General features: G+C 50.5%; 1 protein-coding gene across 3 annotated transcripts in view; it reads left to right on the forward strand.

The window, feature by feature from the left end:
- The window catches only part of LOC136299454 (discoidin domain-containing receptor 2-like), a 57,639-nt gene extending 41,396 nt beyond the window's left edge, over positions 1-16,243 (forward strand). For all 3 annotated transcript variants that reach the window (XM_066201099.1, XM_066201100.1, XM_066201101.1), the window contains 10 exons: positions 297-543; positions 1,565-1,657; positions 2,141-2,298; positions 2,549-2,744; positions 3,854-4,098; positions 6,490-6,611; positions 6,960-7,157; positions 10,312-10,546; positions 12,685-12,834; positions 13,960-16,243. In XM_066201099.1, the coding sequence (XP_066057196.1) occupies positions 297-543; positions 1,565-1,657; positions 2,141-2,298; positions 2,549-2,744; positions 3,854-4,098; positions 6,490-6,611; positions 6,960-7,157; positions 10,312-10,546; positions 12,685-12,834; positions 13,960-14,100 (1,785 nt within the window). In that variant the 3' untranslated portion in view covers positions 14,101-16,243. The remainder of the gene's footprint in view (positions 1-296; positions 544-1,564; positions 1,658-2,140; positions 2,299-2,548; positions 2,745-3,853; positions 4,099-6,489; positions 6,612-6,959; positions 7,158-10,311; positions 10,547-12,684; positions 12,835-13,959) is intronic.
- Positions 16,244-18,883: the final 2,640 nt, after the last annotated feature.

Raw genomic sequence — 18,883 nt, forward strand, 5'->3', positions numbered from 1 at the left:
TAGGTTAAATATCCAAAGAGAATTGGTCTGCCAGGCTTTAGATTTAGTACAGGGTTTGCTTGGTTGATTTTTATATGGGCCTTTTGAAGAGCCTGCCAGAATCTGACCATTAATGTAGCTTTTGCAGGTAAAACTCAGAGCTGTTTCAGAATAGCTTTTTGTCCAGTGTTCTCATTGCACACTGGAAGAAATCGCTCATTCTGCATTCACACAGGGAGATAGTGGGAATGGAAAATTTTTGTGGATGGAACATCCTTGGGGCTTGATTTACGTGCCAGTAAATCTCCTCTTCCCAGGTGCACTGCAACAACATGTTTTCCAAGGGGGTGAAGATTTTCCAGAGGGTGGAGTGTCTGTTCAAACCGCGGCTGATCGCAGACTGGGAGCCCGAGCCCGTGGGGGTGGCCACGGTGCTGGATGACAAGAACCCCAGTGCCAGGTTTGTGACCGTGCCCCTGCAGCAGCGCGTGGGCAAGGCCATCCTGTGCCGCTTCTTCTTCGCCGACACCTGGATGATGATGAGCGAGATCTCCTTCCAGTCAGGTGAGTGCTCCTGCGGTCAGGCACGCCTGGAGAAGCGCAGGGAGCAGGAGAGCTGGTGTCGGAGCGCAGGACATGAGGGGTTGACAGGAGAGTGGCACTGTGGGCTGCACAGTGGGAAGGAGGAGGTTGTACAGGTGCTGAAAGGGCAATAACGGGGCTGAAAAGTCCAGTGGATGCTTTCCAGGCTGGTACTGATGCACATGAGCAGAGGCATGACCAGGGCAACCAAAAACTGGACTGTAGAGCAGTTGTTCTTTCTGAAACAGATCACAGAATAGCCTGAGCTGAAAGGGACCCACCAGGATCACCCAGAGCAGCCCCTGTCCCTGCACAGACCCCCCAGCAATCCCACCCTGGGCATCCCTGGCAGCGCTGTCCAAAGGCTCCTGGAGCTCTGGCAGCCTCGGGGCCGTGCCCATGCCCTGGGGAGCCTGGGCAGTGCCCAGCACCCTCTGGGGGAAGAACCTTTCCCTCATCTCCAGCCTAAACCACAGCTCCAGCCATTCCCTGGCTCCTGTCACTGGTCACCAGAGTGAAGAGATCAGTACCTGCCTCTACTGCCCCAGCTGCCTGCTGGCTATGACACTGATTTTTGCTTCTCTTTACCAAGTGTTTTTTTTAGGAATAATTCAAGTCTATCTAGAGATGATGAGATCAAGTTTAGGAGATTATTAAAAAATAGATGTTGACTTTTTTTTTTCCCTTAAGTCTTACCTATGATGGAGACGTCAATGCCATGAGATGCTTTAAAAGGCTCTGGAGGGAAAAGGGCAAAAATCTTGGAGAAAACCACCAGGGCTGACAGGGAAAGGTGTGGCTGTAGCTTTCTGCTCCGAAGTCTCTAATCAGCTGTAGTGAGAGGACATTCCTTAGGGAGGTATTCTCTGGGTGCTGCTTGTTGCTTATCTTGCAGACAGCAGCAGCCCCTCCTGTTCCTGATCTGCTGGGGTTGGGATGGCAGGGACTGCTGGCAGGAGCGGGGAGCTTTTGTTGGGCTGACACTCTGCCTTTCCTTCCACAGACATGGAAAGTGTGAATCCCAGTTTTGTTACAGTAGCCACAAGCACCACGGATCTCCTGGAAACGGAGCACAATGTTACTGAGGGCACCTGGGGTAAGGACTTCTGCCCCCTGGCCATGCCAAGGGCTCAAGTGTTGGGGAATTTCACAGGAACATCCCAGTTAACATGATCTTTCCCTCCATTTCTGGAGATCTGGGGATGGCCTGATCAGTGCCTTGTGCACAGGGCAGCCTGTGGCAGTCTCCTGAGCCTCAGCTGGCCAGGGCTGCCTCAGAGCATGGGCTGGAGACTTATGTGGAGCCAGTGAGACCCTGAGCACTGTCTGCTCTGGGATGGATCCACTGCAGGAATCTGTTCTGCTCACAGCAATCTTTGATTGTAGAAGTTCTCTGCACAGTTCTTAATTCTTTGAGCCTCCAAAATGAGAATTTCTGGTAAGAGCAAAATGTGAACACAGCTGGTGTTAATGTTTAGGGAGCTGCCCAGGATCTTTTCTCCACCAGACTGTAGGAAGTTGGCTGGCACAGAAAACCTCTGGTGCTTTAACCCCAGATTCTCCTTCTCTGTGATTGCAGGAACCACATCTTCTGTAACCAGCACCTGGATAGGGGAGAAGGCAGATGACTCCAACACCTCCATCCTCGTGGGCTGCCTTGTAGCTATTATTCTGCTGCTCTTGATGATTATAATCATCATTCTTTGGAAGCAATATGTTCAGAAAAGGTTGGAAAAGGTAAAACAATGGGGCTATTTTGTAGACACCAGTTCAGAATCAATCATTAACCCTAATGAGTTCAGAACTATGTGGAAAGCACAGGGTTTCCCCAGCTCCATGGAGTAGCTAAAGCTGCTCTCACAGCAGGGGAGGATGCCAGCCCTGTCCAAGATATTACTGGAAGTTGCTGTGGTTGCAGCCAAGGCATTACTTAACAATGGAGCATTGCCTCAGTGTTCTGGGGGTTTTTTTCCCCTCTCCTCTGCAGGCCCCACGTCGAATCCTGGAGGAGGATGCCACTGTCCGCCTCTCCTTCTACAGCTACACCATTGCCAACAACCAGACCCAGATCCACCAGTCAAATCCCACCTATGAACGTGCTTTCCCACTGGATTTGGAATATCACCAGCCAGCTACACTGCTCCAAAAGCTTCCAGAGCTCTCCCAGAGTGCAGAGGATTCAGGTAATGTCTTCAATGTCCAGAAGCTGCATGTTTCTTCTTTTGTCATTTCTGTCAGATTGTAAAATGTGCCATTTGTCAGTGTCTGAGTTGCCATCTTTGGCTCCTGGGTAATGCAATAACCCAGGGACCTCAGGCTGTATTGTGGAACACTGGCACTTCTTGGCGTGGAGCTGTGACAGCTGGAGTAGCAGTCCCACTGGAGTGTGGTGGCCTTTTACTGTTTTATTTGAAGACTGATTATGTATTACCCAGGTCATCGTTTAGCAGCTGGTTTGGGCAGTCAGAGCAACCACACATCATTTGTGGAGTTGCTTCCTGTGGCACTCTTGGGAGAAGACCTTTAACATCTTTTTCTGCAGCCAGGGCTCTTTGGAATTCCTGTAGAAAAACCAGAAGGAAATAGAGCAGGGAATTGTCCATGGTGTCCTGGCTTCCAGCCCCCGGGGAGCTTTTGGGCCCACACAGAAGGGAATGTTTCCAACAGGGTTTTGTGCTCATCAGTGAATAGAAGGGCAGTGCTGCATTCCTCACACTGACAAGTTGCTAAGATCCAGCATTATTCTACACAGGGAGACTGATTGGATTGAGCCAGGGTGTGAATCTGAAGCAGAACAAATATTCTGTGTAATACTGACCCTACGGGGAGTTAATGCTAAAGCATTATCCCATATTTATGTGAAATAGCTGTAAGAGGGAGAGGAGTTTGCTACCTGAGGACATGGGAAGTGGAAGCCTCGATCAGTTCTTGTTGCAGGAGAGAATCCAGAGCAAGTTTGACGTTGCAAACAACATCCCTGTGTCAGGTAATGCGAACTGATTGTACTTGGGATGAATCAAACAGAAAGTCACTTCAGACTTGCTTCCCTGTCTGCACAGGAACTGTAGCTCTCATGGCTGGCTAGAACAGGCTGTGTCGAGCAGGAATTTGCTGGCAGCTCACAGGTATTGTTCTGGTAAAAGCAGAACAGTGTGTCCCATGCAGGTGTCCCTCAGTACAAGGCAGCACGTGGCCGCATTCCCAAAGCCGTGGGACTGGGAGGCATGCAAACTGGGCCATACTGGTTCTGAGGGAGCGAGTGTGTGACTCACCTGCCTTTGCCTCCCCTCAGTGTGCAGTGGGGACTACGCTGAGCCCGACCTGACCAAGTCCACCCCTCACCAAGGCTTCCAGAACAACGTCCCGCACTACGCCGAGACTGACATCGTGCACCTGCAGGGCGTGACCGGCAACAACATGTACGCGGTGCCGGCGCTGACCGTGGACTCCCTTACCAAGAAGGACATCTCCGTGGGGGAATTCCCCCGGCAGCAGCTGCGCCTCAAGGAGAAGCTGGGGGAAGGACAGTTTGGAGAGGTACAGCCATTCTCTGCTGCTTGTCCTTCAGCAGAAAGGAGGTGCCTGGCAGAGAGGAACCTTCTGAGGTGTTGCTCGGTGGGACTGAGGGTTCTGCATTCCAGTTTTAGTTAAAATGTGTGCTTGCCCTTGGGAAAAGCTGATGTCCCAGTGAGCCTTGTGCAGCTGTGAGGCTCTGCTCAGTACCACTGGGGTCTTTATCAGGAGATGAACTTGCAGACATTTTCTGTTTGCTCTCTTTATCTCTGTTAATTCCCACCTAGGGTTAGGAATCCAAACTTTCACATCTTCCGTGGACATCTTAAATGTGATGGCTGTCGCCCACCTTTGGACATGTGGGTTTGGAGACTCTCCACAGTCCAGCTAACACCGATCCTAGCTGCTAAAACAGCTTTCCCAGTCACGGTTGGAGGTTCTGGGGGTGCTCTTCACACTGACCCAAGCAAAGACAGACACTTCCCAAGCACTGTGGCACCCTCGTATTTTCTGGCATTGCTGCTTGCTCAAGTCCCAGTTTGTCAGCAGCCTCAGGCAGAATGATGCACACATCTGTCATCTGCCAAGCTTTCCCTTTGGTCCTTGAGCTCCTTTCAAGCTGTCAACATTTTCACCTCGCCTTTTCTTCTCTCACTGCTTCACTTTCACACCATCTGTAGCTCCATCCTGAGCAGGTCTTTCTCTCTCCTGCTCTCACTTTCCCACTGTCTTTTTTCTTCCCAGCTTTTGTTCACTTAGAGCCTTAAATTCTGCTTCTCTATTACGTTTTGGCAAACACTGACTGCTTCCTGCTCTGTGATGTTCCCATCTTTGTGGTTCTTCCATTCTGACACTCCACCTTCCCTACCCCAGCCCCTCTCCTGTCCCCTCACTTCTTTCTGACTCACTGTTTTCTGGGGAGGTGCTGACATCTTCAGCCTCCTCACCTGGCTGTCAGTGCAGCCCCTTCTGCTGTTGCCTGCATCCTGCTGTGTGCTCCAAAAGTGGGACAGAGAGGATTTTCTCATCGGTTTGCCTCTGGTTTCTCCTTTCCTCTCATGCTGTCCTTCTAATAACTGTAATAACTCCTCCTCTGTATTGATTGGAGATGGCTCTCCCATCGCCATTTTCCTTGAGGATGGATTCAGAGCCTGTTCCTTTCCATGTATCACAGGCTCTTTTGCAGATGTGCTGCACTGCCTTTTCCTATCTCTCCTTCTCACCTCCTGAATCTTTCCCAAACTGGCCATCACGTGCTCTGCTCCACTGCTCTGGCTCTGTGTGCTCCTAGAAACAGGGCTCGTTGCTTCTTTCTGGTCTCCACTTTTCCTTCCTTTCAGTCTTTTGTTTTCCTTGCTCCCAAGAAAGCAGCACCACTCCTCCCTGGTGACACATCACCTGGGAATTGCCAGTGCTTAGTCCTGTGGCTCTTCCCTGCCCCAGGTCTCATGACTGTACTTTCCCCACAGCAGATTCTTTCTCTGTGGGACTGCAGCAGCATCTTTGTACCTTCGTTCCCGTTCTGCAGGTTTGTCCCATTTTCTCTGCTGTCTCATTTTTCTCCTCACCATGCTTGTGACATAAGTTCTTGCTGCTCTCTTCATACAAAATTCATTATTTGCTCCCATTACATTCCCCTCACTGCTGCAAGTCCTTGACTGACGCATCCAGTCTGCTCCCCCTTTCCAGTCCTTTTTCCTATCCACACCCTCAGGTCTGTCTGCTTTCCCCACCCAGTTCTCCATTTGGATGCACGTTCTGGTAACTTCTTAAACAAGTGTCTCGTCACTCCTTCTTGTACAACCTTTGCAGTAATTTTATATTATTAATCATTCATTTATTGGAAGAAATTTGGAATTGTGTGTAGTCATTAGAGTATTTATGTATTTATCTCTGGGTATATGTACAGGTGAGGTGTTCATATCAGGGCCACATATGCACACATTTTTCTCCTTTTTTTTTTCCTCTGGAATTTGAGGATTTTGGATAACTAGCTGTTGTTCTCGGACGTTACTTAGTGAAGTCTGAGCAACGCCTCAAGCCAGGCCATGATTTGATGGTTCTGGGGTTGTGTGAGATGCTTTAGTGCAGAGCAGACACATTGAGGCTCAGGGGCCTTCCTGAACATCCCCAGTAGGTGCTGGGTGAGCTGGGCTGCCCCAGTGCAGTAAATCCAGTGTGCTGGGGACTCCTCTGTCTTTGATCCCTGTGTGCTCCTACATCCTGGACATGTTATGTCAGGATGTAGGGCCAGCCCTTGGGTCATTTCCGGTCACAGCTGTATCACCTTCACCAGATCATTCACTTGTTCATTCTGCCAGCAGTGACCAACCAGTGACCTGGCTGCGATGTTGTTTTCCTCTGCTTTTCTGCCTGTGTGTGCTTTTACAGCTGCCTCTGCCTTCTGCCCTACAGGTGCACCTCTGTGAAGCTGATGGCCTGCTGGAATTCCTGGGAGTCTCATCCTCAGAATTCACTCACCAGCCAGTTCTTGTGGCAGTGAAAATGCTGAGATCAGATGTCAACAAAACAGCCAGGTAAGTGCACCTGCAGTGCCAGCCAGCTGGGGAGGAAAGCAAATACTCCCCAAGCACAGGCTAACCCTGGGGGCTGCTGTGGCAGTGTTGTGTGTCTGTGGTGTATATTCCATGTGCTCATGGGAGGAGCAGGACACAGCAGGGAGAGGGGGGTAGGGGAAGCTGGAGTGTCAGCCTGAAGTGCTGCATTAATCCTGTTTGCTGGGAGAGGTCAGTGTTGAACACGAGCTCAGAGCCAGCTGCACACCTGTGCATGCAAAGTGTAAATTACTGTGCACTGAGAACACCTTGTGCTGTCCTCAGACAAAGGAACAGTTGAGGGTTCAAAGGTGTTTTCTGTTCTACAAGGAACGACTTCCTGAAGGAGATCAAGATCATGTCCCGGCTGAAGAACCCGAACATCATCCGGCTGCTGGGCGTGTGCGTGCGGGACGACCCCCTGTGCATGATCACAGAGTACATGGAGAACGGAGACCTCAACCAGTTCCTGTCCCAGAGGGAGATCTACAGCAAATTTGCCATTTCAAACAACATCCCCTGTGTCACGTAAGAGAAACTGCCTGTCCTGTTGGGATAGATCAGAAATACAGAGCTGCCAGTTTTATCTGCTGTGCCTTCCCAGCAGGGACCTTCCTGCAGCCTGGCCATTGCTGTGTCACATGGACACCAGTCCTGCTTGGTGTGGGGCTGTTCCTGAGGCCTCTGGAGGTCTGTGTACCCCTGAAGTGTCCCTGAGAGAGCTCTTCTGGTCACAGAGACCATCTTAGGTGTATTTGTTGAGGTGACCATCTCTTTATGTTAGTGGGCTTGCATCAAATATTTCATTGGTATGAAAATCAGTTGCATTACAGCAAGAATTTTGGGATAAAAATCAAGACTGTCTCTTAGGCTTTTAAGAAGGTTCATATGTTCTCTGGTGTCCAAAAAATATTGCATGAGAGGAGCTGAGTGTGGAGCTTCAGTAAGGAGAAGATTTCATCAGCCAACAGAAGGAGAATATTTGGCAAAGAAAACTACTTTTTGTCAGCAGTGGCACTTGTCTCCCTCCTCAATGGAAGGATTAAATCACCCATAAAAGCATCTCTGCTATTGCAGAAATGCTTTCCTCAGAGGAGAGTCATGTAGGACTAATATATTCTGCTTGATAAGGAGCCCTGCACTGACCAGAAGCTGCAGCATTGCTGAGCCTTTGATGTGTTCACCCCAAAGGATTTGTGGTTCAGGCACAAGGCAGGCAGGCAGAGCCAGCTCTGATGTGCTGGTTAGGAGGTGGCTGCACCTTACCATGGCCAGACAACACCAGCCCTGCTCCCAGGACCCGTCAGTGGTCCTGTCAGGAGTGTTAACCTGGTGTCCTGCAGTCAGGACATGCCAGGAGCTGTAGGAGGAAACAGGATTTGCATCTGAGTAGAAATAGATTCCAGCTCTCTCCAGTCTTCTGCCCTTTCTACCCACCTGAAACCTCATTCACCTCTAGACTTGTGGCTTTTTTTTCCTGGCCAAAGCCTCAAAATGTTCTTTCTTTATCTCCTCTTTGCTTCTTATCTGACTTCAGCACTGTCACACACATTGTTCTTCCTTGCTTTCCATTACTTAGCTCTCACCGATCCTTCAGCCTCCCCTTTTATCCCTCCCAGGCAGAGAGTGTCACACAGAGGCAGCTCTGAAGGGGTTGTGTCCTGGCAGTGACAGGAGTCCCCCTGCCCAAGGAGCAGCTTGGCTCTGCTGGTGCCTGTCGGATGTGACGGGGTCCAGCCACTCCAGCTGTCTCCCAGAGCCAGGATTTGCTGCATCAGAGGTGGTGACCAGCCCTTTCATGCACAGGGATCACACATCCTTAAGTCCTTATGGCTCTTTGGTATTTGAAATGCATCTCCCTGCTGTCTCTGGCTGTCTGGTCACAGGATCATTTAAGTTGGAAACGCTTTCTAAGATCATTGATGTTCTCCCAGCACTGCCAAGGCCACCATGTGCCAAAAGTGCCACATCTACATGGTTTCTAAATCCCTTCAGGAATGGTGAGTCCAGCACTGCCTGTGCTAAGACCTGACAACATTTTGGTGAAGAAATTTTCCCCCAATATCCAACCTAAACCTCCCCTGGCCCAGCCTGAGGCCGTTCCCTCTCCTCCTGTCCCTGTTCCCTGGGAGCAGAGCCCAGCTTCCCCCTCCTGTCAGGGAGTTGTGCAGAGCCACCAGGTCCCCCCTGTGCCTCCTTTTCTCCAGGCTAAGCCCCCCCATCTTCTTCTCCATCAGCTTTGCTGCTCTTCCAAAGGCAGCTCTGCTCCTCTGCCTTTGGGGTGCTGCCCTGAGGCACCACAGTGACTCTGCTGAGGAGTCTGTCCCATCCCATCCTGTCCCTCTGCTCATGGTGCTTGTGTGGGGTCTTGGGAACTCCCTGAGCAGGGGGGCAGGAACCAAGAGGAAGCTGCTGATGGGACCCTGCAGGGTTTAGGTGGGACAGGAAAGATGGGACTGCTCAGATGGGGAGAGCAGCCCCAGGCAGGGGGGGAGCCACAGCGGAGCAAGGGAAGGGAAAACCTGGGATCTTGGAGGCTGTGCCCATTCCTGTGCCACAGGCCAACAGCCAGGCTGTCAGGGTACAAGTGAGCGGAAGAGTTACTGCTCTGGAGCCTATGAAAAGCAGGAAGAGGGACTTTTTATACAGACAGATAGTGACAGGACAGGGAGAATGGTTTTACACTGCCAGAGGACTGGGTTACATTGGATTTTAGGAAGAAAGTCTTTACTCAGAGGATGGTGGGGCCCTGGCTCAGGGTGCCCAGAGAAGCTGTGGCTGTCCCATCCCTAGAAGTGTCCAAGGCTAGGCTGGATATTGGGGCTTGGAACAACCTGGGATAGTGGAATGTGCCCCACCATGGCAGGGGTGGAACAAAATGATCTTTAAAGTCCCTTCTAACTCAAACCATTCCATGATTCTATGATAGTCTCCTTTTTCTCTGAGTTCTAGCGGCAAAGATCTCTTTTTCTGACCTTTACTGCAAACATACAAACTGTGAGATGTTTATCAGGTATGTTCTGATGAGCACATGGTCGTGTGAAGCATTTGAGCATCAGCAGTGGGAAACAGGCTGAGCAGCACAGAACAAAAGTGTGGGAAGAATGCTGAGAGTCTGATGGCCCAAACTCTCCCTGTATCCTGCAGCTTTATTAATCCATTTTTCATTTAGCTAATGGAGGAATTAAAATTAAATTAGATGGAAAATGCATCTGTTTCTATTTTCAGTAATCTTTAGCATATTTAAAACCAAGTCAGCTCTCTTTAATGTGAAGTGACACACTTATGTTGATATAAGCATTCAGTAGTGGTGTTGTTTGAAATATCAGGCTAAGTGGTTTTTGAGATATGAGACTCTGAGCTTAATTTTTCATGTCTCTCTGCAAAAAGTTGGTGCTTTGATGCATGAACTCTTTGAAAATCTCGAGATTAATGTTTGATATTGAAAAAAAATAAATCTAAAGGATGTCACGTTGTGCAGGCCTGAATTTCAGGGACAGCCTGTCTGTTCCTGCTTAGTCAGCTCAGGATCCTGGCTGTTCATGCCCTGAAATGAGACAGTTTAGTTCCACTGTTATGGCAGAAAATAAAACAACAGGTCACTAACACATCAAATACAATAAAGTCTTGACTGTGGGGGAACTCCACTGATTTTTCTTTGTTAAATTTTCCTTTACTGCAGCCACTCCAACCTGCTGTACATGGCCACCCAGATCGCCTCGGGGATGAAGTACTTGGCTTCCCTGAACTTTGTGCACAGGGATCTGGCAACTCGCAACTGCCTGGTGGGGAACAACTACACCATCAAGATTGCAGACTTTGGCATGAGCAGGAACCTTTACAGTGGGGATTACTACAGGATCCAGGGGAGAGCTGTGCTGCCCATCCGTTGGATGGCCTGGGAAAGCATCCTGCTGGTAGGCACTGCACAAAGCCTCTCTTTCTTCCTTCCTCTGATCTTCAGTGTGCCCCTGGAGCAGTGACACAGCTGTGTGCCAGCCAGTCACCACCAATGTCTGTGCTGCACGTGGCCCCTGGTGAGAAATCCATGGCGTTGTGTTGGCCATAACTCATAACCTGGGAAAGGAGCATGCCCTTGGAAATACTCCTGGAATGTCATGGAATGGTTTGGGTTGGAAGGACCTTAAAGATCATCCAGTCCCACCCCTACAGGGATGGGCAGGGACACCTCCCACTGTCCCAGGCCGCTCCAATCCCCAATGTCCAGCCTGTCCTTGGACACTTCCAGGGATCCAGGGGCAGCCACAGCTGCTCTGGACACCCTGTGCCAGGGCCTGCCCACCCTCCCAGGGAACAATTCCTTCCCAATATCCCATACAGCCCTGCCCTCTGGCAGTGGGAAGCCATTCCCTGTGTCCTGGTACTCCAGGCCCTTGTCAATCTTCTCTCTCCATCTTTCCTGTCAGGCCCTCCAGGCCCTGCAAGGCCACACTGAGCTCACCCCAAAGTTTCTCCTCTCCAGGTGAACACTCCCAGCTCTCCCAGCCTTTCCTCCCAGCAGAGCTGCTCCATCCCTCTGATCCCCCTGGGGCCTCCTCTGGATCTCTCCAGCAGCTCCAGGTCCCTCCTGTGCTGGCCCAGGGCTGGGGCAGCTCTGCAGGTGGGGTCTGAGCTGAGCACAGGGGCAGAGGGGCACAATCCCCCTCCCCTGCTGCCCAGGCTGGGGCTCAGCCCAGGGCAGGGGGTTCAGGGCTGGGGCAGGTCCAGCTCTCACCCCCAGCAGCCCCAGGTCCCTCTCCCAGGGCTGCTCCCTCTGCTCAGCCCAGCCTGGATTGATCCTGGGGCTTGTCCTGACCCAGGGGCAGCTCCAGCACTGGGCCTGGTGAAGACTCCTGAGGTTCCTGTGGGCCACTGCTCGAGCTTGTTCAGGTCTCCCTGGACGACATCACATCCCTCAGGCCTCATCTGGGCATTAATGCCTGGCATTCCTGCTGGAATTTTAAGGAAGTTGCCTTTGTCTGCTTACTCCCCCAGCTGGGAAGCTGAGAGGGGCAGGGACAAAACTTCCTGAGTTTCAAGTGCCAGGTCTGGTTTGAGGTTGTGGGGTTTTTTCACATTTAAGTGTCCTGCTGTCTCCCCTCAGGAGATTGTTCCACAGCCCAAATACATCCAGTCTAGAGGATATTTAACCATTTTTTTTTTCCTTGTAGTAGTTGGTAAGTTACCTTCTTACAGCATGGTCTCCAAGTACCCAGAAGAATTGTAGCTACCTCTGCTATACAGGCTGCCAGGCCCAAGCTCTCCAAAATCCACCCTCTTTTCCTGGTTATGTCTGCATCTAAACCACAAATCACTCCCATCTTCCCTGAGTGAACCTCTTCCAAACCTCGACAGACTGCAAGGGTTGCCAGATAAGGCTGAGTGAAGTGGGGCTGGGAGGTTTTCTGCCCAAACAGGCCCTCCAGCCCCTCAAGTGTTTTGTGTTATTTTTCTGAGCAATCATCTTTTTATTTCTCCAGAAACACACTGTTCCAAACACAGCCAGTTTGGGCACATTTTTTGAAGACAGAAAGCAGGGACAGCAAGAAGATTGTCACTGGCTTCTTACATGTGCAAAAATCAAAATTATCTTGTGCCTTTCTCTAAGAGTCTGGAGTCTGCTCCGGCTCTGCTTTCACCCTGAGGGCTTTGCTTCCCTTTCAAAGGCTTTTCTGTGAGCTCTGGTGTTTTGGGTGGAGGTAGGCAGTGACTATCCCCCCTCCCTCAGTTTTTTATTCTGCTGCAAACAGACAGGGACAGGAGGGACAGAAGCCCTTCTGTCTCAGGAGGGACAGAAGCCTCTGGCCTTCTCTGGGACCTGCCCCTTGGTACAAAGCTTTTCCCCTGTGAAAACTGCACCTTCTTAGGGCTTGTGGGACCCCCAGGTGCTACTGCTGCCCTACAAACAGCCCTGTCACCGCGGTGTGTGTGGCTGGGAGCAGCTCACCTGCCGTGCTGGCTCTTTTTGGAGCATTTCCCCAGGTGCATCGTCGTGCAGGCTGAGGGGGTTTTGCTGAGTGGACCCCTGGGCTGAGCAGATCCTCTCTGTCCACAGGGCAAGTTCACCACGGCCAGCGACGTGTGGGCGTTTGGGGTGACGCTGTGGGAGATGTTTGTGCTGTGCAAGGAGCAGCCCTACAGCCTGCTGACGGACGAGCAGGTCATCGAGAACACCGGGGAGTTCTTCCGCAGCCAGGGCAGGCAGGTGAGGAGCCAAACCTTCCTTCACTCGGCCATTCCCATCCAGCAGGGCCTCCCTGCTGCCCTCACCTCACCTGCAGCAGTCTCTGCTTCTGCTCAGCTTCTCACCTGTCCTGCCTCTCCTCGCCCTTTCTGGGGCTCACTGCACCGGTTTTCCTCTCTCGGAGTCGCACTGGAAGAATCCCTTGACCCTGTCCTGCTTATTTCCTGTTCTAAACCACTTCATTCTGCCCTGTCTTCAGCTTTTCCAAGCTCTCCCACACAATCCTCTGGCTCCTTTCCTCTGTCAGCACTCTCCCACCAACATTCCCTGTGAAAGATGAGGAAGCAGGAGGGAGCTGTGGTGGGAAGGAGCAGTTGTTAGTTCCCAGGGGTTTAGATTCTCCCTGTAGAATCTCCACACACGCCGAGAAGCCTTTGGCCATCTCCAGCTGCTGAAGGGCTTTTGTGTCATTTTGTCCCCACTGCTGCTGTCCTCAATAGAGACCAGTGATGGTGCAGGATACTCCATCTCCTCAGTACCCAAAGCTGTGGAGTACCAGTTCAGAACAGTTCTCCCCAAAATTCACCTTCAGCACCAGGGAACTGAGGGAAATAAAATGATGAGGGATTTACTCACCATCTCCCAAATACTAATGGTTAGCCAAGAGCCTAAAAGAAGTGAGCCTGAAAAATGAGAGGGAGAAGTGAAATCATTCTGCCAAGCTGTGCTGTAGATAAGCTCTAAAAGGTGTTTTTTCTGTCTCTGCTAACAAGCTGTCACGATGCTTAGAAAGCCTCATGGGTTGTCTGCGGTGAGTTGAAAGTACTTGGATTTTATTGTGGTAAATTTGGTTTTGGTTTGTGTTTTGCTGTCTCTTGGAAGACAAGTCCCTCAGAAGCATTCATGTTTTCTGGGGGACAAAGGCCTGTTTTGTGACCAGCTCATCAGACAAGTTGGCAAAGTGTCCGTGGTGCTGTTTGAGAGGCTCCATCCAGACTCCACTGCCAGACTGGGCTGGAGGGATTCCAAACACTGCATGGTGGCTGTGTCTTGCAAACCTGGAATGAAACTGTCCTTTGATGTTAGGTAAAAGTTCGGCTCTTTGGTGAGAACCCCACTGAAATACTGTGACTCTCTTCCTTTCAGATCTATCTCTCCCAGACTCCTCTGTGCCCTAACCCTGTGTTTGACCTGATGCTGAAATGCTGGAGCAGGGATATCAAAGATCGTCCCACTTTTGACATGATCCACCTGTTCCTGCTAGAACAAATGGAATCAAACATTTGACTCCAGGAAAGAGGCCAAGTGTCGAGAACAGAGTGACTTTGGGGTCTCTTTGCCTGTCCCTCACAGTCAGGCCACCTCGCTCCCCTCCCTGACTGGGCCCTATTTCAGTTGGGACGTCCATGGCAGCTGCTCATTCTCTTGGCCATGGTCTGACACACAGGACCAGAGGATCTCATTTGGTTGAAAAATCATCTCCTCTTCTGAATCATTTCCTGGGAATACTGTGAGAGGGGTTTTATTGGATGCCCACACACCTTTGGGCAAAAGGAATGAGTGAAACTTGGAGGGACTCGGAGCTCTCTCCTGGCTGGAAGAGAAGGCGCCGGTTGGTGAGAGTGCTGCCACTTGAGAACAGGTTTCTGGAAGGAAAGACTGCAGCCTTCTAGAGCTATTCCATGGAATCTGATGGAAGTCTTGTGCACATGAGCAAGTGTTTCTGTGTGCTCTCGCTACAGACAATGGTGAGAGGCCAGAAACATCTGGAGCTGGGAAATGGTTTAATGGACTTGGGAACTGACGGAGCATTTAGGAACCCTTTGGGAGTGACACTGCCAGGGTCCACAGAAGATGCTGAAACAAGAGTCCAAGATGATGTTCTGTTTTCCTGTGGTTGTTAAGCACTGCTTTGGTTATATATGTGCGTTTTCCCCACACTGGATTTTTTTGTTTTGTTTTGTTTTCTAGAAAAAATGATTTTAAAATGAATGTTAAAGGTCATTGGGAGGTCACTGTGTTAGAAGGTCTTCCTCTGACCTACAAATTAAGGTTAGGGTAGGGAGTTTGTATTGAGAAGTAGCTGATACTGTACTACTGTCACTATGTAGATTTATTAACCTAATGAACTTGTAGCCACAATGGACTGATGTGCAATTAATCCTGTATAATTACCCATCAATATGAGATCTCTAAATCAATGCTGTTACGTGTGAGAGGGAACTTAGATTTGGTGGAACCGGGTGGCTGAGAGCAGAACCCTCTTTGTCACTTGTCACAGCTCCCACGAGAGGGACAGGAGGAGCACACAGGTCACAGGTGTGTGTCTGGAGCCAGAGGTTCCTCTCCAGGTGTGCAGCAGGTTGGTGCCAGGCTCTGTCACTGCTGTGTCACACGAGTCCCCAGGGCTGGGCTGGCACATCCCCTGCTGTGGCCTGTCCTTTATCTCAGTCCGGGCCGGTTACTCATTGAACTTGGGGTTGCTTTTTGTGTGTCCTGTCACAAACAGCTCATTCTCTGGAGGGTTTTAGAGGGCTCTGAAATCCATTTGGAGTGAGTTAGAGAATTCAGTGTGTTTCTACAATAAATCCATTGTGGATTTACCAGGTGCCTGGGGAATACTCTGCTATTCCCTCTCTAATCATTTAGCAAGATACTTAGGACCAAACCAAATATTTCATAAGCTGGGAGAAGATGAAAGCTCAGCACTTGGCTTTTTTTTTTTTTTAAGTAGAATCCAGCATAAAATGTATTTCCAGTAAAGATTATAAAGATAATTTTCATCTTAGCCACAAGCATAGATGACTGGCTGGCTGTGCTGCAAGAGGGCACTGCTGAGAGGGGAATGTCTGAGTGGTTACAACACAGGGATAATTGTGCTAAAAGAAAAACTCTGCTTCTGAATGGGCAGATGCCAGGCTGGAGCGTGGCATGGCTGTGTCTGCTCCTTGGGAAGGCTCCAGCCATGCCTGGGCTGTCCTGCTGGGGGTGTCCCCACCCCAGCTGCTCCTCTGAGCCCTTTTAGGGCTGAGGAGCCAGAGGGCCCGAGTGCTCTCATGTCTCTGCAGGGATTCCTGGAATCTCACCCCCAAACAGGTTTTCTTTTCCCCCGCCTGTGACTGGAGGGGCTTGGGGTGAGCTGCCCTTCCCTGTGGGAGTCAGAGCCAGCAGGTCCCTGCTGCAGCCCGCTGGGTGCTGTTGTCTGGTAAACCACTCAGCCAAGGTGTTTCTGGAGCATTCCTGCCCCAGGAATTGTCCCCAGCGCCACCCAGCCATGTGTGTGGTCTCCTGTGCTCCGGAGCTGGGAGCTCCCAGGGCGTGGAGTGTCCCTGTGCCTCTGTGACATCTGGACGTGCTGTTCCTCCATTGACATGGTGACATACAAAGTTTGTCTCATATCAATAAATTCTAACGATAACCTTGACAAAAATGAATTTCCACTTCTTTTTATGTCTGCCCTGTGAACTGCCATTTTGGTGTGGCTGTTCAGGAGCTCTTCAGGGACTGTGTGACCTCTGGGTTTGGAGGGAGCAGCCGCAGACCATGAAAAGAAGAGAGTTTTGAAGGGAGTTTCTGGACATGCTGGAAAGGTGCCAGCCCAAATCCCCTTGTGCTGGTGGGGCCTGGATGGGCCTGGGGTTGTTGGTTGGTGCTGCATTTCAATAAGCAGCTTTTTCATCTCAGTGTTAAAAGCGGATGCTTTAGGCTGGGAGGAGCCCTTGTAGGTCCCTTACCAACCTGTCCACTTAAAACTGAGCTAATTTCAAAGTTCCCTTGGGCTGCTCTGGGCTTTGAAAATTTCCAAGGTTGGAGATGCCATCCCTGACCCCCTCCCAGAGCTGCTCCATGCCCATGAAGAGCTTTTTCCTTGTGCCTGCCTTTCCCTTGCATCCTCTGCCTGTTGCCTCTTGGGCTTTCACTGTGCCCCTCTGAGCTGAGCCACCGTCCCCTGCCAGAGCCACCCGCCCTGAGCAGAGCTTGGGGATTTGGGCAAACTCAAATACATTTTAGGCTGAAAATACCACATCTCTCAGTTTAGCCACCAAGGACCGGAGTCAAGGCAGCATTTTGATCGTCTCAGACATAACCTTGAGGGAAATTAGGCACCTTAACAGCATCTGTGGGTGCCCCATCCCTGGAAGTGTCCCCAAGGCCAGGTTGGATGGGGCTTGGAACACCCTGGGATAGTGGAACAAGATGATTTAAGGTCCCTTCCAGTCTGAGATTCTGGGATATTTAATCAATTCCATACAAGAGTCAGATATTCATTGCTTTATTACTGCCTTCACTGGCTGCAAATATTCTTGAAAGAGGAAAGGTTTGGCCAGAAAGAGAAGCTACAGCTGCTCCATCAGCAAATCAGTCAGTATTGCAGGAATTCTGAAACATCCAAAAAATCCCAGAGAGATTTTATAGGTTGAAGGACCTGGGCCAGGCTCAGCAAGTGAAGTGTTTCAAACTTTACACCTCCCAGACTGGATTTCAATCTTTCCTTCCCTCCCCCTGTGCCAGGTGCCCTCATCTTCCTAATGCTCTGCCCCTCAAAATTCACTTTGTTGCTCTTGGAAAACCTGTACTGAGGCAGGTGTGGCTGGAGTTGTTCTGAAACAGAAGCATCACATCAGAAATCACCTTCAGCAGCTGGGAAAACACCTGAGCACAGCTTGGGGACTTTGCTGCCTCCAGAGCAGCTCCTGTGGGCAGTGTTTGGAATTTAAACCACCCTGGGATCCCTCATTCCCCAGCTCTGGCCAAGCCACACCAAGGCAGGGCTGCCTTGGGCTTCCCCCTCAGCCCCAGAGGAGATAAAGCTCTCCAAGCACACAGAGGGATTGGGGAGTTTTCATCTCCTGAAGGAAACCTCTAATTCAATCTTTTCTCCTTCCTGTGACAGTGAAATCACAGTAGGGTTGAAATCATCTCCATAATTCCCAACTGATCCTGAGGCTGACACTGCTCACACACCAAAGAAATAAAACCTCCAGGTCCTGCATGTGACAGTTCTGAGTTCAGACCTGAGGAAGTGAATCAACACAAATTCTCCATCCTTTAAAGCTGTTGTCCTGCAAGAACCACACCTCCACAGCAAACAGTTACCACAGAATATTACAAGAAGACCCAAGATTGATGGAAAAACTGGTTTGAAAACTTACCTAGTGAGTACTTGATAATTAGATAGTCTCATTATCCCATATATGACAAACAGAATAACTGCTTCAAGTAGCAGCATGGCTGCAGCTCCAATTGCAAGTCCAGTCAGCTGGGAGGGGAATTTAGGGAGGAAGAAGTTAATAATTTTCAACTTCAGAAATTACTCCATACTTTTTGGAAATGCTGAAGAACATTCAGCCCAGTGAGATATCTAAAAGCCAAGCACGTTCATAAATACTTAATTTTTAATTCAAATACCACATATGCAAGAAGTTTAAACTACATTGGTGACCACTGCTAAGCTCACATGTGAAATATTCCAAGTTTTTCCTCCTAAAAATCTGAGCATCTGAGCTGATCAACTCAATGTACAGGAGGTGCATGAGGGCATGGAGAGACAGAACAAGGAGGAATGGCCTTAAGGTGATAGAGGACAGGGTTGGATGGGATATTGGGATGGAATTGTTCCCTGGGAGGATGGGCAGGCCCTGGCACAGGGTGCCCAGAGAAGCTGGGGCTGCCCCTGGATCCCTGGCAATGTCCAAGGCCAGGCTGGATGGGGCTGGGAGCAGCCTGGGACTGCTCCAAGGTGTCCCTGCCCATGGCAGGGGGTGGGACAAGGTGACTTTTATGGCCCCTTCCAACCCAAACTGTGCCTGGGCTGTTCAGCAAACAGGAGCCCCAGTTCTGGGCCTGCCTTCAGCTGGGCAGGGAGAAATTCAGCAGCTGCGAGGCAATGGGATGTTGGGGATGGGAACACCCTTTATCCTGCAGGAATCAGGCAGTGAAGGATCATCCCAGCCCCAAACAGCCAGGCCGGGAGGGCAGCGAGGAGCAGGCACGGGAGGGGTGGCTGAGCTTCCACAGCAGCCCAGGACACCCCTGAGCCTGTGCCTGGAGCCGTCCCTGATGGCAGCAG

The sequence above is a fragment of the Chamaea fasciata genome, unplaced genomic scaffold (assembly GCF_029207755.1).
Source record: "Chamaea fasciata isolate MVZ Bird 193981 ecotype frontalis unplaced genomic scaffold, bChaFas1.0.hap1 SCAF_20, whole genome shotgun sequence".
In the NCBI taxonomy this organism is placed as follows: Eukaryota; Metazoa; Chordata; class Aves; order Passeriformes; family Sylviidae; genus Chamaea; species Chamaea fasciata.